The sequence below is a fragment of the Trifolium pratense genome, linkage group LG7, assembly GCF_020283565.1.
Source record: "Trifolium pratense cultivar HEN17-A07 linkage group LG7, ARS_RC_1.1, whole genome shotgun sequence".
NCBI lineage: Eukaryota > Viridiplantae > Streptophyta > Magnoliopsida > Fabales > Fabaceae > Trifolium > Trifolium pratense.
This window is the reverse complement of record NC_060065.1, coordinates 29008968-29036173: the sequence shown is the minus strand read 5'-3', so window position 1 is coordinate 29036173 and position 27206 is coordinate 29008968. Positions and strand designations below refer to the sequence as shown.

The following is a 27206-nucleotide window of genomic DNA, read 5'->3' as shown; positions in this document are numbered from 1 at the left end:
ACCTTCACCTCTCGACTCTGCAGCTTTATTCCTTTTAAGGTTTCGCCATGTTTCTAACATTTGTTCTTTATCATTTTGACAAAGTTAAATTAATGTATCTCTTATACTCAACCTGCTATATAATTTCTTTTCTATCAATTAAAAACTACAATGAAATGATAAATATGAAGTGATTTTAAGGGGTTCCAATGCAGTTTATTCATAATCCATAAAATTGAACATCATATATAATACAATCAAAATGAAGAGACTTCATTCCGGATATAGTAAACGCCAGATGGACCATCATTAGGAACTAGTGCTAACCTAACTGGATGTGAAGCACCTTCTTCTACCGTGAAGAAACCAGTATTAGCAGTTATGTCCGTTATGACATAACCAGGACAAACACAATTGATGTGGAAAGTAGGATATTTCTTCGCAATAATTCTTGTATACGCATTCATCGAAGCTTTAGCAACAGTATAAGCAACCAAAAACCTAGGCCAACCTTTTCTTTCTAAGGACCCTTCTTCATAATCTTTGATAAACTCCTTTATAACTTCATCTATTCTCTCTTCTGTAAGGTTATCAACATCGCCGAATACGCCTTTAGCCCATTCATTTGATACACACTGATTGACATCAATAATTAATATTAGAGATAATGCAAATTTAGCGAAAATCATAGAGTAAATAACATATAATTGCTTTTAGTTCGCCAAATTTCTAAATTTTATTAATTACTTTTTATTCCTAAAGATATTTTTTTGTTTTTTTTACAATTTTTTTGTAACCATGTAAAAATGTAATAATGATGTAAAAATTTGCATACCTCTATCTTGCCCAATGCTGATGAAACATTGACAACTCTTGGTGAATCAGATAATTGAAGGAGGGGAAGAAGGTACTCAAATGTTGTTTTAGCACCATAATAATTTATTTGTATGCATTCTTTAGCTAACTCGTATGTTTCTGTCGCTGCCCTTCTCAACTCATCATCAGATAGTGCCTACAAAGTAACAATTACTAAATGCTCAAAAGTTAAACAAGTTTTTCGGCAGATTTTATTTATCTCGCGGCCGAACTCTCAATTATCAAGCTTCTTTCTTGTAAAAACCAGAGGATTTTAATACAAATTATTAGATATTTGTTGTCTTAGGCCGGGTTAAGTTTAAGTTGAGTGAAATTATCAAAACTAGAATCCAACTCAGGGGAGATGGGTTGATTAAAATGAAATTAAAGTCATGCGTACCCATTAGCGGATGTTATAATTATGAGAAATTTTTATATATGTCATCCGCTACTTCGTTATAAAAGTAGGGTGTTTTTGGGGTTGTCCGCTATCTAAGTAACAGACGGGGGTATTTTGGTAATTTTGTAGGGTGTGTGATAAATGGATTAGGGTGACAAAAGTAAATCTCCACTTCTAATTGTCCTTTTTGCGATTGTGATTCAAATAGAAACTACTTCCCCAACCACAATTATAAACAAAGTTTTTCTTTTTAAATTTATTGAATAATAAAGTACTAAATAAAAAACCAGAGCACATAAAGTCGTTTTCTTTTTCTTTGTGTAAAAAAAAAAATGGACTACTTGATATTTTTATTGGTTATTGAAAAAGCCCCAACCCAAAAACAAACAAAAAAATGTCGGGTATTTTAAACAATTCAAATCATTTTTAATTGTAGCCGTAGTAGTAGTTGTTTGGAAAATATTAAATAAAAAATAATTGAAAATGCTAATTAAACGGTGCCCCCAGAACAGCAGTTAAGGAAACAAAAGTGGTAGATCTAGTATTTTTTTAATGTACAAAATCCAAATTCGAGGAACCATCATGCAGGGTAGGATAAAGTTTCAAACTTTTTATGCATCTATTAACTAGATTCATATATAAACATGTATGATATATACTAACCCCGTTCGTAATGATTGCTTGACTGTATAATTCACTGTCTTTAATTTCAACTCCGTTAATCCCAGCATTGTTAACCTACACAGTACAATACAACCTTAATTTGTTGATGATCAACAAGTGCAACTGCAGAAAGTACAAATCAAGTGTGCATATATATAAAAATAACTAACAAAAGTTGCAAGGTATAGATAAAGGAACGCAATTAGGCGTGTTCCGATATCGAACATGTGTCGGTGTCTCTGACATCGACATGACACCGACACTTATGAATTATGATTACATTGAATGGAATTATCTAATTTTCTTAAATTATTTTTAACTAGTCCCACACCCGTGCGATGCACAGGTGTTATGTAATATTTTATATTCTAATGTTGAAAAATTATTCGTATAAATTGTAACAATAAGTATTATAAAATGAAAATTATAATAATAATAATAATATAAAAGTGATGTACTTATCACTTCCTTCAACCAATATATATATATACCTATATGTATAGAGAATGAGTACAGACCATCAAAATTGAATGAAATATGATAATGCTAATAGTTATTATATATTTCAATCTCATAACCTAACTTTTTGCATAACCTTCACTCTTCTCTAAAATTATAATGTAATTAAGTCAATAATGTATACACTCTTCGTATTTTTTTTTTGTGACTAAATTATAAACTCTTTGTTGTTTCTATGAAAACGGTTGACATTTAAATGTGATAAATATTGAAAGAGAATCCAACTATGTTCATCTTCATTGTCACTAAGAAATGTTATAATAATGTAGAAGAGTGTAACATCTTGTGACATCAATTTTTGGATAATTGGAGAGGTAGAATTCAATAATAATGTAGAAAATTGTAACATCTTGTGACATCAATTTTTGGATAATTGGAGAATCATAATTCTTTATTATTTATTATGAGATTGATATAATATAAAAAAAAATAGAGATGAGAATGATATAATATAAGGAAGTGATGTGAAAAAAAAAAGAGATAAAAATGATATAATATAAGAAAGTGATGTGGCATTATTGTGTGATTTAATTGGATGTAAATGGGTGATGTGGATTAGGGTTAAGATGGATAGTAGGAGAACTATCTAGGAATTATATATATAGATGTCGGCGCGTCAGTGTCTGCATCGTGTATGTGTCCATGTTTCAGAGTTTCCCACATTGAAATGGTCCCAAATTGCAGTTCGATCAAGATTAGACGACTCATATTTCAACTACATTATTTTAGTTGAAATATGATTCACCTGATCTTGAACAAACGAACGCAAAAGAGAATCAATATTTTCATGTAATTACTTACTAGAATATCGAGTTTGCCAAATTGGGATTTGACAAAATCTGCAAGATTAGCTACACTTGCAGCATTAGCTACATCTAGTTGATGAAACACAACAAAATCAGACAAACCATAGGATTTGAGTTTTTCCAGAGCTTGAAGACCTCTTTTCTCATCTCTTGCTGTAAGCACCACTTTGACTCCAGCTGAAGCTAATTGCCTTACAATCTCTAATCCAATTCCTTTGTTTGATCCAGTCACCACTGCATACCTGATGAGAAAGAGAGAGACACAAGGATTAGGAAAATCTACAAGATTAAAAAAACATGCATGGTTGGAAATGTTATGTTAATTTAAAGAAGGTTAATTTGTTACTACCTTTCTGTTGGTTCAACCATGATCATGGAACTTAACTCAACTTAGACACAATGTTGCACATAAATTTGGAGGTGGTTGTATTGTATTAAACAAAGAGATATTTTCTTCTCTTGGGAATTACTAGTCAACTACACATAAATTCTTATTCGACTATATAATGTGTTCCCAAGATGTTGACTTTCAAAAAAATTACACACCACAAATTTTAAGATCTGTTATCCTGAAGTACAGCACAACTTATCATATTTTCCTTTGTTCACATTATAGTTAGTCTACAAAAATAAAAGAGGGACCAGCCTCATCATGGTAATTATCGTTGCCTTTTTTTTTTTTTTTTTACCACCAGTTTAATCTGGTTCGAGAATCAGTTCTGACATCAAGTGATTTTAGCCCCTCTCGATCGCTTTTATCGTTGCTTTTGTTTGAGGTCTTTTTTTAAAATAAAATAATTATTTTTTATTAAGGAAAATATTTGAACTTTTTTTTTCAAAGTAGTCTGGTTCCTAACTGTAGAGACCAAAATATTGTGGGCATGTATGATAATTTTCTAGTGTAAAAAAAAATAGGTAATAAAAATTAAGTAAGAATTTAACTTAGGAGATTACCATTTCTTAGGGACAAAAAATATATTTAACTTCAAAAAATTTAAAAAGTTGTTTTTAACCTTAAAATGAAAAGTTATCTTACAATAGCTTTTCCAAAATCTATATCTTAAATTTATTGTTCCTTAAAACGCAGCCTATATTTCCCTCCAATCCTTTTTATTTTTTAAATTTATTGTATAATTAATGTATCTAATCTATATATTATAAACTAAATATATTAGTTATTTGTTAATGAAACACAACAGTAATAGATGAGGTATATTATTATTGATTTTATAACATTAGTCATTTCCATTTACATATTGTTCATTAAAAATTAGTCAGTAGTTTTTTGTTTTTTTTTTTGGTTTTTAACTTTATCGTTCTCGGGACAAGGGGCTCCGGTAAATTAGAATTCGGCCGCGAGGTAAGTAAAATTTGGCTAAGAGTGAACTGTTTGTTCAATTTATAACTTAGATCCTAATATTTCATTGATTAAACAGAATAGGAGGAAAATTATGCAGAAGCACTACAAGAAATTTGTCATTTAGCGACGGTTCTGCAAGGGTGTAGCGGCGGTTTTGAACCGTCGCAAGCGTATATTACGACGGTTGTTGAAATGTCGGGAATCCTGGCGTCGCTAGTACTATATAGCGACGGTTTTCTGAACTGTCGCACAAACCGTCGCAATTTGTTTGGCGACCGGTTGAAACCGTCGCAAGATTAGTTTAAACCGTCGCGAAATCGTAGGTGTTGGCGATTTATTTCACCCTTTTGCAGCAGTTTAGAACCGTCGCTAGTGTGTTCGATATTGATTTACCGACGGTTTTGAACCGTCGCAACTCCTTTTTTTTATAAAAAAAAAATTATGGTCTTTTTTTTTTAGCTTATAGCTTTTCCTGATTTTTTAATTCTTCTTTTTTCATACTCAAAACTACTAAATTAATTCAAAAAAATCCAAAAGTATAATCAACAAAGAAAACATAATTTTAATTAAAATATTGCTTAAACATATAGTAATTAGAATTATACAACCAAAGTTTTAACTAAGATAAAATTTCAATACATAAGGATTGAGCCATCAGCTGCCACTATTTGCTGCTTAAGCTGCAATTAGTATCCACAAAAAAAAAAAAAAATTGCAAATCCAAATCCAAATCCAGCACATAAACTTCTCATAGGCCCTCCATCAGCACCTCTCATCTCCAAATATCTCCTTAGCCTGACCTGGAAAGAGTAATAATGTTTATGTCAATAGTAACACACTGCAAAAATGCGGCAAAACAATTGAAAAAGTAATAATTACCAGTCAAATTGTAAAACCAATAAAAACAAGGCTGTAAGCTAATTAAGATGACAAAAATATTAAGATAGAGAGAAACCTTGAAGCTCATGCCAGTACAGTCGATATATTTCTATTTTCGATTGACAAAATACATTGGAACTTCAAGAGCACAATCAACATACTGCTCAAACCTGCAATAACAGAGTTTGAAAACAAAATAAGTGGAGAAAGATTTACCAAATCACTGCATGAAATAAAATTGATCAAACTTTGTTTTTAAAAATGATGCAACATAATTCATCATGTAAGAAAAAAATAATTTGAAAAAAATTAGGATCAGAAAAAAATAATTTGATCTTTCCCGAAAGTATCATAAAAAACAAAAGGCAGCATGCTTGTGCGATCCTTATCAGTATCTGTCCAAAAATGACTTTTTCAAGTTTAAGAAAATGGGATAAGACACCTTAATAAAGAAAAGTTACAAGTACCCGTCTAACAGCTTACCAGTACCTCTTGTTAAGCTGTGGAGCAATAAACTCAAGTATAGCCATATTTATGGTGTAATCAGAAGTATATCAAGTTTAAGACTCCAACCAAAATAACTAAAAATTAGTTTTAATATATAACTGGTATTGGTATATGCGGATAAATTGACACCAGGATTCATCTGTCTGTTGCGCGTTGCAATTGATACTATGTTATCATGCTGCAATGCTTAACCAGTTCAAGGATGTCATGTAACAATGAAGAGAAATAAAAACTACCATTGGCATCATAGGCATGTCTTTGAGTTTAGACTTTGGCTGGAACCCTATCCCCAAAAATCCAATTCCCATTTCCTCAGCAACTGCTTTAACCTATAAATAGAAAATAGTATATAAGGAAATAATTAACATATCTAGAAGAAATATATAATGAATTAAAATTGTGAGTCTACGTCGATGAAGCATATTTACTTGTGAACATGATTTTAAAATGCGGATGCGGTCATTGCAATTACGGCCATCGTGGTTATTGTGACACGCATCGCATCTTTTGTGGCGTAAAATAATTTTAAATTTTCACAAAATTTATAAAGTGGCACCACACCATGCTACTCCACTATTTACCTATCATAGCAGAGCCTTAGTTTTCTCTATAAATACCGATTGGGAAGTGTTTGCAATAAACTAGTTGATGACAAATCGTCACACTCTCTAATCCATGCCTATTTTAGCAACATTAGATACATTTTAGTAGGTGTTTAGCAATAAATATAAGAGAAATCTAATCATGAGCTTGATTACTTGTTTTGCAAGAAAACAGGAAAAATTGCAGGATATGAATGATTTTCACTACGCTGGGGGCGTAGCCCATCACGCGCCGCGTGATGGAGCTAACAGAGAGCCAAGATTTTCACTCTGATCACGCGCCGCGTGATACCTGACCACGCGCGGCGTGATGCTCTGATCAAAAGAAGATTGCCCTCTGACTTGATCACGCGCCGCGTGATTCTGTTATCACGCGCGGCGTAGTTGATGGATTTGCAACCACGCGCGGCGTGATAGATCTGGCGCGCGGCGTGGTTGCCTTCTGTATATATATTTTCTGCATAATTCTGTTTTGGGGTTGGAAAAAATTGGAGGAATCTGATCTTGATCTCGGGAATTGGTTTCCAGGCACGATTGAAGGCTGATCCTGCGTTCCAGAGGCGAAAGGTGGCTAGATTGGAAGCATTCAACATCATGGGAGTGGAATCCTTGAAGTTGGAGCAAGAATCGAGCTACTTCACGATGAGAGGCTAGACCTCCATTGAGGTTGGATCATGATGAGGAACTAAACCAATGTATTTCATGTAATCAATTGTATCTGTACTGAATCTCACTTTTATGAATGTTATTCAATGAAATTCTATCCTTAATGCTTTACAATTTCTGATCAATCTTGCAATGAACTTAGATTTTAATTATGTACGAGAGTATGAGTTGAAATCAGAACTGAATTCATTGTGCATTTGAGTGTTTCCGGTCGAGAGATTGAAACATAGAATGTAGCATACGATCAACGCGTTTTCAAATACTCCGCTACCGGTAGCTTCCATCCAAGAGATTGGAGAAGTATCGGTAGAGGATAGGGTGGATTTTGACAAGAGATTGCGATTCACCATATTGTTGATCTAGTTGTAACATTCGAGTGATTCATTACGATACAATTGAAGTGCATGTGAATACTAGTGTTTAGGGAATTGTCGACGATCCAACCTCATTGTTAATCAATTGATTTCTCAACAATTTCGTACAAGCACATCTTTCAAACTAAACCCCCAAATTATGTGTATTCTCTGTATAATGTCTATGAACACGATTCGACTAGTTTGATCACACAATCCCTGTGGATCGATATTTTTATTACTTCGTGATTTTCGTGCACTTGCGAAATAAGTCATCAAGTTTTTGGCGCCGTTGCCGGGGATTGTGATTGATTCAACTAGGCAATAGTGTTCATATTTTCTGTGTTTCCTTTAATTTTCTGTTTTTACGTTTTTCTGTCGAGAGCATTCTACTTGTTTGTTTAATTGTGCATGCGGAGAACAGGTCCTCAAGAGCTGCAATTTGATCCAGAGATTGAAAAGACAGCTCGCGCAATTCGAAAGGCAACAAGGGAAGCTCATGCTTCAAGGGGAACAGCTTTGCTAAGGGATACACCGGACTGTCAAGGACGGACTGCAGCAACAATGGAGGAAGAACAGGTTCCACCGGTCCATGTTCCACCGGTTCCTCAACCGCCAAGGCGTACCCTTGGTGATTATGGGAGGAGAGACAATGACGCGTTGGCAAATCAAGGATTTCAGCCGGCGAATCCTGTCTCATTCGACATCAAGAACACGGTCCTTTCCGCCTTAAAAGAGAATCCTTATTCAGGTTCGGAAGCTCAATGCCCGAACTTACACTTGTCTCATTTCTATGAAGCCTGCGACTATACCGATCCACCGGGGGTGAGCGAATCGGACAAAAGACTGAGGTTATTCAAGCATTCTCTCACCGGCCGTGCTAAAGATTGGTTAGACACGATACCCGCCGGAACGATTGCAACTTGGAGACAGCTGGAGCGGAAGTTCTTAGATCGTTACTTCCCTATTCATAAGTTCCTAGAAAGAAGGGCTGAAATCAGCAACTTCGAACAAGCGGATGGTGAGACGTTGTATGATGCTTGGGAGAGGTTCAAAGTTTGTCTTAAAAGGTGTCCGAATCACGGTTTCGATGGCCACAATCAGATGCAAATGTTTACCCAAGGTTTGAGGGCTCAAACGCGAATGATACTTGACGCATCAGCCGGTGGTTCGTTGAAGAACCGTGACGAAACTGAAGCAAGAGAATTGGTGGAAAGCATGGCTCAAAACGAGTATAGAGCTACTAATGATAGGGGAGCCAAAAAGAAAGGCGGAGTGTTGGAATTGGATACTCAAACAGCCCTATTAGCACAGCAAAAACTCATGACTAGCCAAATGGAAGCAATGATGAAGCTGCTGTCCAATCCGCAAGTCCAAACTTCTCCAATAGGTAAAATTGACAATGTGCGCTGTGATTTTTGTTTGCAGGACCACCCAAATGGCGGATGCTTCCCGGAGGGTTCAGAGGAGGCTCGCTACTTGGCCAATTTTCGGAAGCCGTACAACAATAACAACGGTTCCGGATGGGGGAACGGTATGCAAAGTCAAGGTGCACCGCAACAGCAGCAAAGGCCTCCATCAAGGATGGAAGAGACTCTAAATCAGTTCATGCTCATGACCCAAAGCAACTTTGAAGCGATGAAATCAAGTCAAGCAACCTCTAACAAGAATCATGAAGCTTCTATAAAGAATCTTGAGGTGCAAATGGGCCAGCTGTCAAGACAGTTTTCTATGTTGCAAAACCAAGGAGGTTTCGGCGGAAACACTCATGACAATCCGAAAAATGAAACTTGCAATGGAATCACCTTGAGGAGTAGAGAGATACCGGAAAGGCCAGCTGTGGAGAAGCCCTTGAAGAAGAAGGTCATTGAAAGAGAAGTGGAAAATAAGCAAGAAGTTGTAGTTGAAAATGAGAGATATGAGGGAGAAGTAGAAAAGGAAAATATGCCTAAGGAAGTGGAGATTAGTGAGGATGAAGTAGAAGAAGTTGAAAAACAGAGGGAGATAAAAGAAAAAGAGAGTAAGAAGGTCGAGAAAGGTAAAGGAGTTGATGAATCGCCATATGCTAGGATGCCTTTTCCTAGGAGAAAGAAAGTTAAGAATCTTGAGCGGGAGAAGGAGTTCAAGAAGTTCATGAAGGTGTTGAACAAGCTTGAGATGGCTATACCGTTAGTGGAGGCATTGGAGCAAATGCCAAGTTATGCAAAGTTTTTGAAGGAGCTGCTCACAAAGAAAAGAAAACCATTAGATGATGAAATGGTAAGTATGACGGAAGAGTGCAGCGCCCTCATTCAACGGAAGCTACTGCAGAAAAAGAAAGATCCGGGGAGCTTTACAATTCCTTGTTCTATTGGGAATCTCACTATTGAAAAAGCTTTGTGTGATTTGGGTGCTAGCATTAATCTGATGCCGTTATCAATGATGAAGAAGATACCGGGAGCGGTAGCAAAGCCGACAAAGATGAGTCTCTCTTTGGCGGATAGATCGATCGTGCATCCGGAAGGTATTCTCCATGATGTGTTGGTTAAAGTTGCTGGGTTCGTGTTTCCCGCAGATTTTGTGGTCTTAGACATAGAAGAAACTAGGGAGTGGGAACCTTTGCTACTTGGTAGACCCTTCTTAGCAACCAGCCGTGCCCTAATCGATGTGGAGATGGGGGAACTCATGCTAAGGACCGATGATCAGCAGGTTACATTCAATGTCTTTGATAAGATGGAGTGTGATGATGGAGACCCACAATGTTTTAAAATCCAGGTTTATGATCATATTGTTAAAGATGCTCTTAAGTTACCTTGGAATGCACACTACCTGCCACATGGTGGCACTTCTTTTCCTTAACCCCTAGGGGTATGGAACGTCAAGCATCGGGACGTTAAACAAGCGCTGGTTGGGAGGCAACCCAACGGTTTCTAATGTTTTAGTTTGTGTTGTTTTGAAGTATGTAGGTAGGTGTGCAGCAGAAGCAAGGGCGGAAGCAAAACAGGGCAGAACAGAATTCTACTACGCCGGGGGCGCAGTACAATCACGCGCGGCGTGATCCTTCATCACAGAGGAAGAAGTTCTCAGAAGGCGTTACGCGCGGCGTAGGGGTATATCACGCGCTGCGTGAAAACTGGAGAAATATGGAGTCTCTGACTAAGTGATTACGCGCCGCGTGATGGTGATTACGCGCGGCGTGGCCTTGAGGAAAGAAGTTCTTGACCGTTACAATTGGTACTACGCGCGGCGTAGCAGGGGCCACGCGCGGCGTGGTTACACAGGAAAGCGTGTAAAATTTGAATTTCTTCATCTTCCCAACCACTCCATCCATCCCATCATCAATTCACACGGTCTCCCACACGAAAAACTCCATTGATAACCCATTTTCACTTTTCAAACCTCTCCAATTTCATCTCTAATCACTTCTAATCATCCCACTCCTTCACATTCACATACAACCCATTTCAATCCTTCCAAATTCCACTTCCAATTCCTCATTTCACCATTTTCCCAAATTAACCCATTTAAATCTTTACAATATCAAGATGTTGACACGGCTAACCGGGAAGGGAAAGAAGAAGAGTGATGCTAATCCACCACAAGAGCCTCCAAAGAAACCAAGAACAAAGATGAGTGCAAGCAAGGGCCAATCTTCTCGGTCCGCGGAAGCATCTCCTCCTCGCCGGAGCAATGTGACTCAACCACAGGTCCACCCCCACTTCATCAGTACAGTTCATGAAAAAAGGTACACAAAAATCCAAACCTTTACTATTAATCAAGAAAAAGGTTTTGGAGAGGACTTGTTGAAGGGTGTTGCTGAGTTAGGAAATGAGGTCAAGTCTAGGAAATGGGGGAAGTTTAATAAGTTGATGATTAAAGATGAAGCTAATCCGGGTAATCAGATGTGGGTAAGGGAGTTTCTCGCGAACGCTTATTTGCCTGACCAGTCGTCGGTTCCGGAGTTCTATTCGACAGTTAGGGGAATAAGAGTGTACTATTCCGCAGCTCACATTAATACATTATTGGGTTGTCGTGTGAGAGGTGCTTGTGAGTTGGTATCCGAGAAGGAACGAATTTCTAACGGTGGCCTTGCGGTAAGAGAAGAGTTAAAGGCGATTGTTTGTAGGCCTGGAGCTAGATGGCTGCCACACTCAGCCTCATCCCTTCCTACTAGGTTGAGTTTGACGAGTTTTAACCCTATTCACCGTGCTTGGGGAGAATTCTGGCTTAAGAATGTCCGAGTGGTTGGTAATAACTCTGAAATTCAGATTGATAATGTTGCTGCTGTTCGATTATTAGCTGAGGGTCGCTATATCGACCTTGGTCTTTGGTTACAAAGGGATTTACATGAAATGGCAAATAATAATAATCCGACTTTTACTTTGGGGCATTGCAACTTAATTGCTGCTTTGTGTAGAGCAAGCAATGTCCCTATGTGTGTGCAAGAAGGTGACTTACATCCCGTCCGTCCACTATCTTTATCATACTTTGAGAAGAGGTTTGAGAGAGGACCTATTGTGCCCCGTGGTGAGGCGAATGCTGCAAGGGAGGAAGCCTTGAGGGAAGAAGAAGAAATTAACCGGTTTGAAGAGGGTAACCATCCGGATCAACAGGGGGATCCGGCATATGAGTCTCAAGAAATACCGGCACATGACCCTCCTCGTTATTCTCATGATGTTAATCAGCTTGCTTCCATGTTGCATCAAATGGAAATTTCTCAATATTCCGGGCTGCCGAATCTTTACTTTGATACCGCCTCTTCCATGTACACCGAGGCGATGACTTACTGGTCTACCTTCCCTCCTCCTACTTTTGGGACTTTGTATCCCGTTGATACTGATTGGGAGGCGCATCAGGCGAGGGAGCTGAACTCATTTCAGACCAGACAAGCATACAATTCTGGTTTGAGAGCTTCTGAGTTGGCGGAGATCGAAAGGCGACGCCGGGTTGAGCAGGATGAGGCTGCTGCGATGGAGAGGGAAATGCTGGATGTGGATGGGCTGAATTTGAATTTGAATAGCCCGTTCACAAACTACTTCACTGGCCAGCCGGATGACGCGGTTTGACGTTGTTGGTGATGATGTTCTACTGCTGCTGCTGCTACTATTCTACTACTCTATCTCTATCTTTAATTCATTGTCTTTTATTTGCTTGGTTTGTAATAATATTCTGATGTTGCTTGGATATTGGCTGGATGTTTTAATTGTGTACTCTGAATTTGAATCTTCTTTTGTTTAATTGTGGAATGATTTTCACCTTTAGAGTTTGTTTCAATATTTTGGCATGTTCCTTCTAGCTACTTGAGTATCAATTACTTGATTTTCTCCGTGTGTGATTTGTGAAACTTGCAGTGCAATAGCTTGTTGCACTCATGTGATCAAGAGGCAAAGGAAGGGAACGCACACTTTTTGACCGGTTCTTTGATTCGACCCAACCGAGAGGTATTGAGCCAAACACTCCTTTTTCTTCTATGTGTGATATCCACTCATGTATTGTCTCTCAATTTTGCTTGTCGTCTTTGTATTTGATTGGTACTTTTGTAGCACACACGAGGCATGTTCCTTGGTACCTTTGAGCCTTTCTATCCACCCTTACTTATAATTATCCTTTGCTTAACCAATTTGAGCTGAAAAAGAAAATGTTATTTTTGCAAAACCTTAAGAAATTTTTGATGAAAAAAGGAATGACTTTCTTGGAGGTTAGGCACCTAATTAGTGGTTGATGCGCATTGCTCACTACTAAGTTTGGGGTTGCTCTTTGGAATTAGCAACAAATAAAGTTTGGGGTGAGGGTACTAGAGAACTTACAAAAAGTTTTGATTTGAAAAATTGAGAAAAATTTCAAAAGTTGCAAGGCTTTAGTCTTTATGAAGAAAGAAAAGTAAGAAAGAAAAAGAAGAGAATAAAAAATAAAAAAAAATAAAAAAACCAAAGATGAATGGATGTGAAAAATAATAAAAAAAAATATATAGAAAAGAAGTGATAGCCTTGAATTCAAAAGAATTGCAAAACGTTGTTTGATGTTTTGAAAAAGTTCTCTAGTCCACTATATTTCAAAAGGGGTTTGGTTTATGAAATTTTTGACCATAGGGGGATCTAACTCCAAGTTTTTCTACTACTTATCCAAATATGTCACCATCCACCCTAGCCAAGCCACGTTATAACCCTAAAAGACCTCTAATGTGTGTGCACAAAGTGAACCGAATGAATTCTTAGACTACTTGCAAAATTATTGTTGACTTGCATTGATGTGTTGATTTGAGTGTATTGCCAAAAACTGAAGAGTGCATGTGAGTAGTGTGATGAAATCATAGAGCCTTGGTCGAAAAGTGTGAATTACTTGAAAATGTCTTGCGGGAACGATTGTGCAATTGAGCATTGTTTGCAGGCGGATCATTGATCATCAGGTGATTCTCACGTATGTATGATTCGAGTGAATTTAAGGAAAATGCCAAGGTCTTGACACAAAAGCTTGAGGTAAAAGTTGTTTCCTTGAGGACAAGGAAAGGTTTAAGTTTGGGGTTGTGATGACAAATCGTCACACTCTAATCCATGCCTATTTTAGCAACATTAGATACATTTTAGTAGGTTTTTAGCAATAAATATAAGAGAAATCTAATCATGAGCTTGATTACTTGTTTTGCAAGAAAACAGGAAAAATTGCAGGATATGAATGATTTTCACTACGCTGGGGGCGTAGCCCATCACGCGCCGCGTGATGGAGCTAACAGAGAGCCAAGATTTTCACTCTGATCACGCGCCGCGTGATACCTGACCACGCGCGGCGTGATGCTCTGATCAAAAGAAGATTGCCCTCTGACTTGATCACGCGCCGCGTGATTCTGTTATCACGCGCGGCGTAGTTGATGGATTTGCAACCACGCGCGGCGTGATAGATCTGGCGCGCGGCGTGGTTGCCTTCTGTATATATATTTTCTGCATAATTCTGTTTTGGGGTTGGAAAAAATTGGAGGAATCTGATCTTGATCTCGGGAATTGGTTTCCAGGCACGATTGAAGGCTGATCCTGCGTTCCAGAGGCGAAAGGTGGCTAGATTGGAAGCATTCAACATCATGGGAGTGGAATCCTTGAAGTTGGAGCAAGAATCGAGCTACTTCACGATGAGAGGCTAGACCTCCATTGAGGTTGGATCATGATGAGGAACTAAACCAATGTATTTCATGTAATCAATTGTATCTGTACTGAATCTCACTTTTATGAATGTTATTCAATGAAATTCTATCCTTAATGCTTTACAATTTCTGATCAATCTTGCAATGAACTTAGATTTTAATTATGTACGAGAGTATGAGTTGAAATCAGAACTGAATTCATTGTGCATTTGAGTGTTTCCGGTCGAGAGATTGAAACATAGAATGTAGCATACGATCAACGCGTTTTCAAATACTCCGCTACCGGTAGCTTCCATCCAAGAGATTGGAGAAGTATCGGTAGAGGATAGGGTGGATTTTGACAAGAGATTGCGATTCACCATATTGTTGATCTAGTTGTAACATTCGAGTGATTCATTACGATACAATTGAAGTGCATGTGAATACTAGTGTTTAGGGAATTGTCGACGATCCAACCTCATTGTTAATCAATTGATTTCTCAACAATTTCGTACAAGCACATCTTTCAAACTAAACCCCCAAATTATGTGTATTCTCTGTATAATGTCTATGAACACGATTCGACTAGTTTGATCACACAATCCCTGTGGATCGATATTTTTATTACTTCGTGATTTTCGTGCACTTGCGAAATAAGTCATCACTAGTAACACGAGTTTGTTGTATGGTTTAGAAGCTTTGATGTATGGTTCATCATCATCATGTTCTCCGGTATGTATTAATCTTGCAAAGTTAATAGAAGTAAAGCTCAACTTATCCTTCTTCATGCCTCTTAAGGTTAGTTGTATTAGCCCATTCACATTTGAACATGACAATGGAAAAGCCACAATAGAAAAGCTAAAACATCATAAAAGGTTAAGGAAATGCTTCAGTAACCAGCTACAATAGTTATCTCAATAAGGTTAGCAAGAACCCGAAGCCGATTCAGATATCACATACAACTGAAGTACTTAGGGGATTAACTTAAGATTAATAACAGTCAATAAAATACAGAGGCACATTGACAATATTCACACACAATAGTTCTACTCGGGCACACAATAATCAGAGGTCAAACCACATACACACACAACTGGCTCATCTGGTCATATAATATGGGTAACCACGTCTACCTATACTATACTCATCTGGTCATATAATACACTTTAAACAGAATCAACAGGACTGTAAATTTGAACAGACAAAGTGTAAAATTTGTGATGCCTCTTTATTTCAAGACCTGTCACTAAAACATTTTGCATGAAAGCAACAATGATCAGATCAACTATGCACAACAGTTACAAAGCTACACTATAATTCAATTAAGCTTAGGCTATTTGACAAGCGTGTGCTTAATGAAAGTGGTGATGTCAAGAAACTTCAACAAGCAATGAACATATATCAATACTAAGACAACAAGTGATGACCACTAAGATCAGCTTTAACAATTCATGTCTTTTAGAAATTGCAACCATTATGTTCAATGAAACACAATTGTCATATGAGTTCTCATGATTCATGAACAATCAAAACCAGAACATGAACATAAAAAGATTGATATCTTAAGCTTCACATTCACAACATATTTATATCCACAAGAACACAAACAGTTATAATTCTCAAGAGAACTCATAAGGAATCCAAAGTTGAACATAGTAAACAATGTAAACTTTTTGAAATAGCATGGCAGCAATATAATAAAAAAATAATTAACCTTCAAGTTCAAAGAAAACAATCCCTGATTTATGTGCTCAAAGAAAACAGTGAGTTCTAAGTTTTGATCAATAAAATTCAAGAATCACATTCTAAAACAATTAAATCACCACTAATGCAAGTTAATGCAAAAAAAATTAACACATAAATGCATAGGCTCTAGACATTTCATATTTCTAGTGCATAAGTTAATGCAAGTTCTTTTCATTTTCAAGGCAGAGACATTTTCTCTGAAGATAACAAAAAGAAAGAAACCAAACAAATTTCAAATCAAAACAAAAAAAGATACCTTCTAAGTGCTGAGGTAACTTCAGACTCCTCAAAACTAGTTTTAGCAACTTTGTCTTGTTCAAGTATGAATTGGTAACAATCCTGTATATATCCAATATCAACAAAACAAAGTAGGACAAAGGGGTGAAAAATATATGCATATGCAACGCATAATTCATAACTGCAGCAATAAAAGATGCATCTTGCCTGTCACAGTTTTACAATACTCACCTCAAATCTAAACTAACTCTGTCACGAGATAAGAATTTGTACCTCAGGGATATTTTGTAGAGCAATAGCCAATGCAAGGTTAAGACCGGCATGAAGACCCTATTCAAAGAAACATAACACTGTCAATGCTAACTATAAACTAGTTTCAAATGCCTAAGTACCTATTTTCAAGTTTAGTTTTGCATCATCTTATAAATATATATATATATATATATATATATATATATATATATATATATATATATATATATATATATAACTATCTGAAATAGTCATTGCATCACATTAGGAATCTCAGTTTTTTTTTTTTTTTTTGGAACTACATTAGAGAAGCTCTTCAATAATTTCCCTCTTTCTCTAAATTTCAGTAAGCATAATAGATTGTAAATCAATAAACTAATTTCAAATACCTAATTATCAAATATATAAACAATAAACTAAATTCAAATACCTAATTACCAATTTATGAAACAAAATGATGAAAAAATTGGGAAAAATAACTAAAAAGTTTAACAAAATTAGAAATTGAACCTGGATCGATGGATGAACAAAACTGAATTAAAGCTATAGAGATTCTGAATCGAAGCTTTGCTTGAGAAGATGAGAAGGATTTCGTGGCTTTGCTGAGAAACTGAATCGAAGCTTGAGAGAACGATTCTGAAGTTGAACGAGAGTTGAACCGAATCAAAGTTGAAAGATTCAGAAGTTGAACGATCTTCAGAATCAGAGAACGATTCTGAATCGCTCTAAGCTTTGCTGAAGTTGAACGAGGGTTGAACGATACAGAGAATGATTTTCAGAAATTACAAATAGGAGATTTCATTGTTCTACGAAAATGAAACTAGTGTATCAAAACTTGAAATGTTTGGGTGGAAAATAAGAAGAGGTAAAAAAAGAAATGGGAAGCGCGCTTTTTCCAGATCTGAGCCGCGACGGTTTACATAGAACAGCCGCAATGTCCTAGAATTCAAATAGCGACGACTGTTTCAAGGAACCGCCGCTATCATTCCGCCGTTATTTCCAAATTATCTTGTAGTGAAGCTAGAAATCCATTATCTCAGTACATAATTGGAATACTAAAGTTCAAGGTATTAGGATGGAGAAAGTGAAATATGAACACACATAAAGTGATGAGAGTCAAAAATATTATTCATTTAATTGATTACAATTTACATTGAGTAACTACTTATATAGCAAGTAATTCAACCATCAAACTCAACACAAAACTAACTAACAAACTGATTACTTGTTACACAAGTTACTCAACAAATAAGCAACCAACTAATCTCAACACCATCTAACTAACACGTGGATGGTGGATTACTTGTCAAGCAAGTAACTCAACCAATATGGATTACTTCACAACAGTTTGGCAGTGGAACTTTACTTGGAAGAGGTTACTTTTCCGATGGGATTTGAAGCATTTGGAAGATCTTATGTTAGTGATAAAAGAGGCAATCCCAAGAAAATCAACTTTGGACAAAGCATCCTCTAAAGCATGGTATGAAATGGCTCATCATTGCTAGGAGAGGTTGGAGAGGACTTTTACACCAAATGATGAAAATATTCAAGTAGTTTATTATGCATGATAAATTGAACAAAAGAAGTAGATTAAAGAGGTTAAAGGTTCGGAGTGAAGAAGCTACTGTCATGTGCCCTTTATGTGAAAATGAGGAAGAAACAATTAGCCATGTAATTCTACATTGCATACAGTCGAAACCTTCACCTCTCGACTCTGCAGCTTTATTCCTTTTAAGGTTTCCATGCCCGGTTTTGGGCCAGGGCAAGCAGGGCCCGAGCCCAGGGCCTCCAAAAAACTGGGGCCTCAATTTTTTTTGCCCATCATGTTAAAATTAATTGGTTAAGTATTTGTGCTGAGATTTTGTTCATGTGAAGTGATGTAGCTCAGTTGGTTAGCACATGGCTTTTTTGTATTGTCCGAATCTGGTGGGAGTGGGTTCAATTCCCAGCTTTGGCAGTTTTTGGTTGGCAATTTTTTGTTTGTTTTATTTAAATAGACCAGCTTTCAACAAATCACAATCAATACCACCATAAAAATTATAAATCAAACTAATTCAAAAATTATTTCATGATTTTTTCTATAAATAAAATAACTTTATAACTCATAAATAACTTTACTACTTTATCTATATAAAAAAAAAAACACATTTTGTTATTTCTTTGAAAAATTTCTATGAAAATAGAGAATTAATTTATAAAATTAAATTGTAATTTTTATGAAAAAACACTATCAATTTTTTTTAGATCATCAAAACACTGTCAATTTTTTTAGATCATCAAGACACTATCAATTTTGTTATTTATTTTATTTGTTGTGTAAATGTTAATTTTATTTATTAATAATCGGTTAATCTTTTATTTATCGTTTCAATTTCAATGTTGCTGAATATAACTTTTTTTTTATGTCAGTTACACATATAAATAACTATTTTTGATGTTATTAATATTATTTACAATTTAAACAAATGATGTTCTTTTTATAAAAAAAAAAATTGCATTTTTTATTAGGATCCATTTTTATTATTTGCCCCGGAGCTCCAAAATTTCGGAGCCGGCCCTGAAGGTTTCGCCATGTTTCTAACATTTGTTCTTTATCATTTTGACAAAGTTAAATGTATCTCTTATACTCAACCTGCTATATAATTTATTTTCTATCAATTAAAAACTACAATGAAACGATAAATATAAAGTGATTTTAAGGGGTTCCAGTGGAGTTTATTCATAATCCATAAAATTGAACAACATATATAATATAATACAATCAAAATGAAGAGACTTCATTCCGGATATAGTAAACGCCAGATGGACCATCATTAGGAACTAGTGCTATCCTAACAGGATGTGAAGCACCTTCTTCTACCGTGAAGAAACCAGTATTAGCAGTTATGTCAGTTATGACATAACCAGGACAAACACAATTGATGCGGAAAGTAGGATATTTCTTTGCAATAATTCTTGTATACGCATTCATCGAAGCTTTAGCAACAGTATAGGCAGCCAAAAACCTCGGCCAACCATTTCTCTCTAAGGACCCTTCTTCATAATCTTTGATAAACTCCTTTATAACTTCATCTATTCTCTCTTCTGTAAGGTTATGAACATCGCTGAATACGCCTTTAGCCCATTCATTTGATACACACTGGTTTAATGACATCAATAATTAATACTAGAGATAATGCAAATTTAGCAAAAATCATAGAGTAAATAACATATAATTTCAAGCTTATTCAATTATTAAGAATTTATTGATGTAAAAATTATGTTACCTCAATCTTTCCCAATGCTGATGAAACATTGACAACTCTTGGTGAATCAGATAATTGAAGGAGGGGAAGAAGGTATTCAAATGTTGTTTTAGCACCATAATAATTTATTTGTATGCATTCTTTAGCTAAATCATATGTATGTGTCATTGTCCTTTTCAATTCCTCGTCAGATAGTGCCTGCAATTTAAGAACAACGTGTTTCAATCAGTGCAGGGTTGCATCAAGTTTCAATCTTTCTCTGCATCTAAGAACATGTTTTGATATATACTAACCCCGTTCGTAATGAGTACTTGACTGTATAATTCACTGTCTTTAATTTCAACTCCGTTAATCCCAGCATTGTTAACCTACACAATACATTACAACCTTAATTTGTTGATGAAAATATATACAAACAACACGTATCAACTCCAAGAAAGATAGCCCTGCCAGATTATCTATCATAAAGAAAAGAGACGGTCACAGAAACCACCAAGCGTATTTGGGAGCAAACATATGGAAGGATCCTCTATCCACTCAATAAAGATGCACGATTGTCCCGACGACTTAGCCAAAAAACACTTTCAAGAGGAAAACAGAATCTAATTCATCACATGTGCAACTTGCCGTTGTATATGACTAGGGAGGACAATTGGGGTGAGGACTACCAGTACTCCCCACTCCGGGTCGTCTACCTCATGTCATCCTGATTTCATTTTCTGTTGACCCCTCAGAATTTATTTTGATACCCAAAAAATTTATATAACATAGTAATTAATTGGAACTAAATAAATAATGAAATATCCTTAATTACAAGAACCAAAGAAAATCCAAAAAACAGAACATTGGAACTCTAGTTTCCCTGACTTAAGTACATTCATTACTAACAAAACAAAATATAATTGTTTTAAAGAATTTGGATATAGATTGAACAAACACAGAATTTCCGTGGAGAATGATAAAAATAACTAGTCTTAATTGCAACTTTACTATAGATGCAGAACAACAAATTGAAATTAATCTAAACTATGTTAAATTCAATTCTTTTATTTTTATAATAAGTTAACTTCAATTCTATAAGCTAAGTAACATGCAATGAAACATGTGACAAAAAAAAAGAAGGAAAAGCAGATTCAATTTTTGGATGTTACCAGAATATCAAGTTTGCCAAATTGGGATCTGACAAAATCAGCAAGAGAGGCTACACTTGAAGCATCAGCAACATCAAGTTGATGAAAGATAACAAAATCAGATAAAGGAGAGGATTTGAATGTTTCCAAAGCTTGAAGGCCTCTTTTCTCATCTCTTGCAGTAAGTACCACTTTGATTCCAGCTGAAGCTAACTGCCTTACAATCTCAAATCCAATTCCTTTGTTTGATCCAGTCACAACTGCATACCTGAGAAAGAGAGACACAAAAATTAGGGAAATCTATAAGATTCAAAAACATGCATGGTTGAATGTTAATTACTACCTACCTATCTGTATGGTCTCCCATGATCTTTAGTTGGAACTTAGCAAAAATGTTAAATTTGGAAATTCCAAGGTGCTATTAAACAAGAGATTTTTTCATCCTTTGGCAAATTCCAAGAGATAAATATCATTCTCCTCAGATGGACAAATTTTATGAACTCTAAATATTATATTATTTTCTTGACAGCTGGATTTTGAGTGCACTTGACTGAACTGAGAAAAATTACTCGAGGGTCCTTATTGAAAAATTGATACATGATGACGTTTCGTCACACTATCATAATCCATGCTTATTTGAGGAACATTAGACTTATTTTAGAGGTTTTTAAGCAATAAACCAAGAGAAATCAACTCAGAAGCAAGGTTACTTGGAATACAAGAAAGCAGGAAATTATGCAGGAAATGATGCATTTCAACTACGCTGGGGGCGTAAAGCATCACGCGCCGCGTAATGCACCTCACAGAGAAGAGTTCATCCTGCTTTAATTACGCGCGGCGTGGGGACCTGTCCACGCTGTCGCGGTGAATTTTGGACGCCAAGCTATTGGTTAGCTTTGGTTCTCAAAAAATGATTCACCACCGAACTTTAATTTATCCAAGGGAAGGGAAAAAGATCGAATAAACCCAAAATTAAATATTTAGAGATTAAAAGGTTCGGGGGTTAGTTATACAAAGGGAAGGTATTAGCACCCTTTGTATCCGTAGTACTCTACGGGAACCTCTTGTGCTACGTGTATTTTGTGCTAAAAAGGATTTGCTTGTAAATAATTGTTTATAAATAATTGGGATAATGAGAAGAAAAAGAAAATATATATTTTATTAATTTTGATTTGGGAAGACGCAAGGTCTCTTGCACTACGTACCCGTTAAGGATCAAAATCCCGTAGTTCGGGGTAAAAATTGTAAAATGGTTTGTTTGGTTGTTTTTTAGGAGGAAAGACGAGTTGTCATCTTAAATTTTAAACTCCTTTTAATCCACCACAAACATGCTAAAAAAAGGGGATTTTTGCTTCATAATAGGGAAGTGCTCTTGCTCGGGATTCATCATCGAGTATGCCACTAACTCTCCTAAATGAAGAAGAAATCACATTTTCCATTGTTTTAATGTTATGGGGAATATTAGAATTCTCGACCATAGAGATGACTCACGTCTAAACTCTTTTGAGAAAAGGTTTAAAAAAATTAAAAGCCAAGCGGCAAAAAAAGTTTGAATTTGTTTTTATATTTTTTTATTATTTCTTTAAAAAAATATTTAAATATGCTTAAGTGTATTAAGGCATTTATTTGGAAAAAAGAAGTTGAAAAAAGTCTCTCGACGAAAGTCGAGGTTTATTAGAAAAAGATTCTTTTTTGAAAGTATTTTTGATTTATTTGAAATTTTTTGTTTTGTTATATAAAAAAGGGTATTATCATTATTTAAAAGGGTATTATTTTTTAGCGTCCATTACTCAGACCGCAAGCCATCCGGCAAGAAATCCAAAGTAACCGGGGAGTGGAAAGTCATCCGTCCAACCACTCCATTTCAAATCCTCTTTAGAACAAAACTTTTTATTTTGGAGGGACAAGTAAAAAAATGTACCGCGAGGTTAACGAAAAATATTTATTCCCTTGGATAAAAGATAATCATACAACACACATATTTTTTGCATTTTTGTAATTGAATAACAAGTTAAAAACAAAGGCATGTATTTTTTGCATCTTTCATGTTCAAACAAACTAATAAAACAATAAAAATAAAAACATGGCATATATTCTTTGACATTTTGGTATATTAAACATAGCATATAGTATGTAAATAATTGACAAATAAATAAAATCAAATGACATAAAAATGAAATAGAATAAATAAAATTTGAATAAAACAGGGAGGGATAAACAGCAACCTAGGGGTGTGCTGATAGCAGATCTGGGCTTAAGCCCAAGATCCAAAAGAAAAAAAAGGCAAAAAGAAGTAAAAAAATGGTGGAAACATTTGTTTTTTTTTAGTTTTTTTTTTAAAACCTGCTATAAATAGCAATTTGTTAACAGAGAAACATTTGTTCAAATCATTTCCTTTCATTCCTCTCTTCTCTCTTGCGCTCTGCTATGGTTCCGTTCTTGGCACGTCGCCGTCGCCCAAACCACCCCAAAAAGAAAAAAATTTACATCAAACCCCCCTTTATTCAACCCCTAGAACACGAAATGAGCATGAAAAATTCGAAAATCTCACCCAAACGTAGATCGGAGAAGGCAGTTTTCAAAGTTTTTTCTTCTTCTTTTCGCTCCTTCCTTCTTCTCTTTTGTTTCGGTTTCTGTTTTGTTGTTTTTTTTTAGATTTTTCTTTTGGTTTTGATGATTTGAGGATATGGTTGAAACTGGATGGAGGTTGAAGATTAGTTGGTGGTTTCTGTGTGGTTTTTGGCTTTTTCTGTGGTTTTGAAGTTTGGTTTCTGTGATGAAAAATTTTAGGGTTTTGTTGTGGTTGTACTGTTGGGTTTGTTGTTGATTGTTTCTTTGCAGGTGCGGCTGTGGCTTTTTTTTTCTTTTTTTCCCCTCCCTTTTCTGAGTTTCGGTTGCTTTATTTATACCCAAAAATTAGGGTTTATGTTCGATGGAAAAGGGAAAAAGTTGACTTTCAAATTTTTTCTTGTTGGAAGTAATGGTCCGAATGGGAAAGAGGACAATCCTTTGAGTTGGCTGTGCAGGTGTTGCAGTGGTGGTTTTAACATTTTGTTCTTGTCTCTGTTGTGTTGCAGGAAAAAGAAAGAAGGGAAAGGAAAATCCTTTCTGGGTTCAAGGATCATGTGCCTGACCTTGCTGTTCTTGGACAATTTGATTTTTTTGATTTTTTTAATAAAAAAGATAAATAAAATAAAGTGAATAAAAAAAAGCAAAGAAAAACGTAAAGAAAGAAAAAGGAAGAGAAAGGGTTTAGAAAAATAAAAAAAATAAAATAAAAAAAAAATAAAAAATAAAAATAATTAAAAATAATAATAATAATAATAATAATAATAATAATAATAATAATGTTAATAATATTGATAATAATAAAAAAAAATAAGAATAAATAATAAAATTAAACAAAAAGAGTACTTGAACAAAAAATGAGGTATTTTAAAATACCTCTCTGCCGAAATTTCGTTTGAAAAGACAAAGACTATCCCGGACAAAAATGTGGATGACGTGGGATCTTAGGTCAATAATTGGGGTATGACACACGCGCGGCGTAATACCCTGATCAGAAGAAGGTTCGCCACTGACATCATCACGCGCGGCGTGAGAAGGACCACGCGCGGCGTGATGGAGGAGTTGAACTACGCCGGGGGCGTGGAACCAATAACGCGCGGCGTAATAACTTTACTGAAGATCAGTTCTCCTCTGACTTAATCACGCGCGGCGTGGAGCAGTTACACGCGCGGCGTAGTGTGAAGAAGAGCAACCACGCGCGGCGTGATGGATCTGACGCGCGGCATGGTTGCAATCACTATATATTGAAAAGTCAGTTTTCTGTGAAAGGGTTCGAAAATTCTGAGTTCATCACCACATTTCAGAGATTCTGGGCAAGAATTGAGGTCCGATCCTGCAATCAAGTGGATAGCTTCAAGGGATTCAGCTGCATGGAAGCATTTACCATGAAGTTGGAGCTTGGAGTGAATCAAGAAACTATGTATAACGCCCCAAAAATTAAAATTATTTTATTTAAGTATTTAGGGCCCGTTTGGTGCACAGGATAAGAGACAGGATAAGATAACAGTATCATATCCTGCCGCAATCCAGTGTTTGATGATACAACAAGATATGATAAGTTAATCCTGAAGCTTATCCTATCCTGTCTCTCTAGTTATAATTCTTATCCTGAATTTGAGCTGGGTTACCAGCAGGATAGGATAAGAAGAAAAAAAAAATTACTGATTTATTTTATAAAATATATTTTAAAATACATAAAATAAAATTAATAAAATATAAATAATAAAATAATTAATTTTTAAATATATATGTGATTTTCTCACAGGGATAATTTTGTAATTTATATATTCTAAAAAATCAAAATTTTACTAAAATTACAATATTTTAAAGTAAAATGATTATTAAAAAATTGACAAATAGGGATATTAATTTAAATTTTATAAAAAATTAAATATAATTCTTTTGCGATAGTAGTTTTATTATTTACGTATGAGATATATCATATATTTATTTGGCTTATCTAACATGTATATATTATTGAGTTATTTATTTGATCATGATTCATATAAAAAATTAAACTTGATTATTTTCTCATGATTTTTTATTTTAAATTATATAAAGTTATTTGATTACTTATTTATATTTTTTATTTATAAAATTCAAAGTATTACAAAATAATTTTTAAAAAATAATAATTGTTTTACAAGAGTAATTTTGTCAATTAAATATGTTATATATCTTATCATATTATTATGAGCAAGTATGTATTAAAAACAAAATATAATAGTTATCATGTTTGTTATCCTGTGTGCACCAAACATAGGATATGATAACTGAGTATAATTGTTATCCTGCTGTTATCCTATCCTATCCTTATCCTGTTTTATATCCTATCCTGTTACTATGCTATCCTGCGCATCAAACAGGCCCTTAGTGATTTATAATATACTGTTTATTCTATCCTATGTTAATTAATTATTAGTGAGTTATATTGTGAGCATGATAATAATCAAGATTAGGCACTATTACTAATTAAATTTCTATTAAGGATATGCGACATCTCAATCAATGCTCATCAATTCTCTCCAAATTGCCAAAATTACTATATTGTAACTCCACTCTTCAATTGATAATAATAGAGGTTCATGTCAATCCTTTATTCTCACACGGTTTTGACCTCCCAATATTCATGCTCCAAATTCCAAATCCATGGAAATTAATGGTCTCTCACTTGCCAATCATTATGCTGATCCCATATTCTACATTGCCTCATATGTGCTAAACGATAAATCATGAAATGCCTTTCACAATCTACATCCCAAGTGAATACATCCTTTATCACCGTCGTCATTCCTTTTGTTCAAAGAATATATTTACTTTGTCATTTCAAGTGATCATCATGATTTATTATAAGCTTCATTCTCCTTAGTTCAATTTGTGTAAGTTCTCTTTGACGAGTCTCTCTATTTTATTTTCTATTTGTTCCATGAAAACTCCAAAAATAATCCATTTTCGTTTTCCTTAATGTTGTCACGATAAAATATCGACTGCGCTTTCGTTAACCGTCGGATCATGCTCAATTTTGGACGGTGGGTTCACGGCATTTGGCTTTCCATTTCCAACCGTTGGATCGTCGAAACGAATTTTGAAGCATGAGATATCATGTGTGCACGGTAGCTGCGAATTTAGGCTAGTTTTGTGCTCGGAAGGAAGCGGTCAAGGTAAGGGCTTTTTCTCCATACATTCATACTACGTAAGGATTGTGTTGTGAAGTGGTAATAGGGCCTTTATCTTTTAAAAGAAAATAATTAAAATAATAGAAAGAAACTAGTTTTGCTTGAAGTGTGTTTGTTGTTGTTTGAGAAGTGAATTGGTGATGAATTGGTAACTTATAAAAGTAAATAAATAA

The 27206-nt window shown here is 35.3% G+C and overlaps 2 protein-coding genes and 2 long non-coding RNA genes across 5 annotated transcripts; all 4 read right to left on the bottom strand.

The window, feature by feature from the left end:
• Positions 1–151: 151 nt before the first annotated feature.
• Positions 152–3753, bottom strand: LOC123894352 ((+)-neomenthol dehydrogenase-like). 2 transcript variants are annotated; one of them, XM_045944327.1, is made up of 5 exons: positions 3572–3753; positions 3218–3464; positions 1898–1972; positions 815–991; positions 152–614 (listed from the first exon to the last, which is right to left on the bottom strand). In XM_045944327.1, the coding sequence occupies exons 1-5, from the start codon at positions 3595–3597 to the stop codon at positions 237–239; spliced, it is 903 nt and encodes a 300-aa protein (XP_045800283.1). In that variant the 5' UTR covers positions 3598–3753; the 3' UTR covers positions 152–236. The 2 variants fall into 2 exon arrangements, with proteins under 2 accessions (XP_045800283.1, XP_045800284.1); XM_045944328.1 differs by lacking the exon at positions 1898–1972 and having other exon boundaries at positions 3572–3752.
• A 1368-nt stretch (positions 3754–5121) lies between these two features.
• On the bottom strand, positions 5122–5637 carry LOC123894360. Its single transcript, XR_006803727.1, has 2 exons — positions 5538–5637; positions 5122–5382 (listed from the first exon to the last, which is right to left on the bottom strand). It is a non-coding gene; the product is annotated as an uncharacterized LOC123894360 (long non-coding RNA).
• Positions 5638–15348: 9711 nt separating this feature from the next.
• On the bottom strand, positions 15349–18048 carry LOC123894361. The gene is made up of 3 exons (XR_006803728.1): positions 17425–18048; positions 16682–16992; positions 15349–15925 (listed from the first exon to the last, which is right to left on the bottom strand). It is a non-coding gene; the product is annotated as an uncharacterized LOC123894361 (long non-coding RNA).
• Positions 18049–19585: 1537 nt separating this feature from the next.
• LOC123894356 ((+)-neomenthol dehydrogenase-like) lies at positions 19586–22115 on the bottom strand. Its single transcript, XM_045944333.1, has 5 exons — positions 21637–22115; positions 21311–21557; positions 20453–20527; positions 20181–20357; positions 19586–20053 (listed from the first exon to the last, which is right to left on the bottom strand). The coding sequence occupies exons 1-5, from the start codon at positions 21654–21656 to the stop codon at positions 19676–19678; spliced, it is 897 nt and encodes a 298-aa protein (XP_045800289.1). The 5' UTR covers positions 21657–22115; the 3' UTR covers positions 19586–19675.
• Between the last annotated feature and the right edge of the window lie 5091 nt (positions 22116–27206).

Bases quoted from the DNA above. Each gene is read 5' to 3' on its own strand.
- LOC123894352 (XM_045944327.1), bottom strand. From the start codon at position 3,597: ATGATCATGGTTGAACCAACAGAAAG. The intron at 1,973-3,217 runs GTAAGTAATTAC...TGTACTGTGTAG, and splicing joins TTGGCAAACTCGATATTCTA to GTTAACAATGCTGGGATTAA. The intron at 615-814 runs GTATGCAAATTT...GATGTCAATCAG, and splicing joins CAGCATTGGGCAAGATAGAG to TGTGTATCAAATGAATGGGC.
- LOC123894356 (XM_045944333.1), bottom strand. From the start codon at position 21,656: ATGGGAGACCATACAGATAG. The intron at 21,558-21,636 runs GTAGGTAGTAAT...TCTCTTTCTCAG, and splicing joins ATGGGAGACCATACAGATAG to GTATGCAGTTGTGACTGGAT. The intron at 20,358-20,452 runs GTTAGTATATAT...CTTAAATTGCAG, and splicing joins AAGTACTCATTACGAACGGG to GCACTATCTGACGAGGAATT.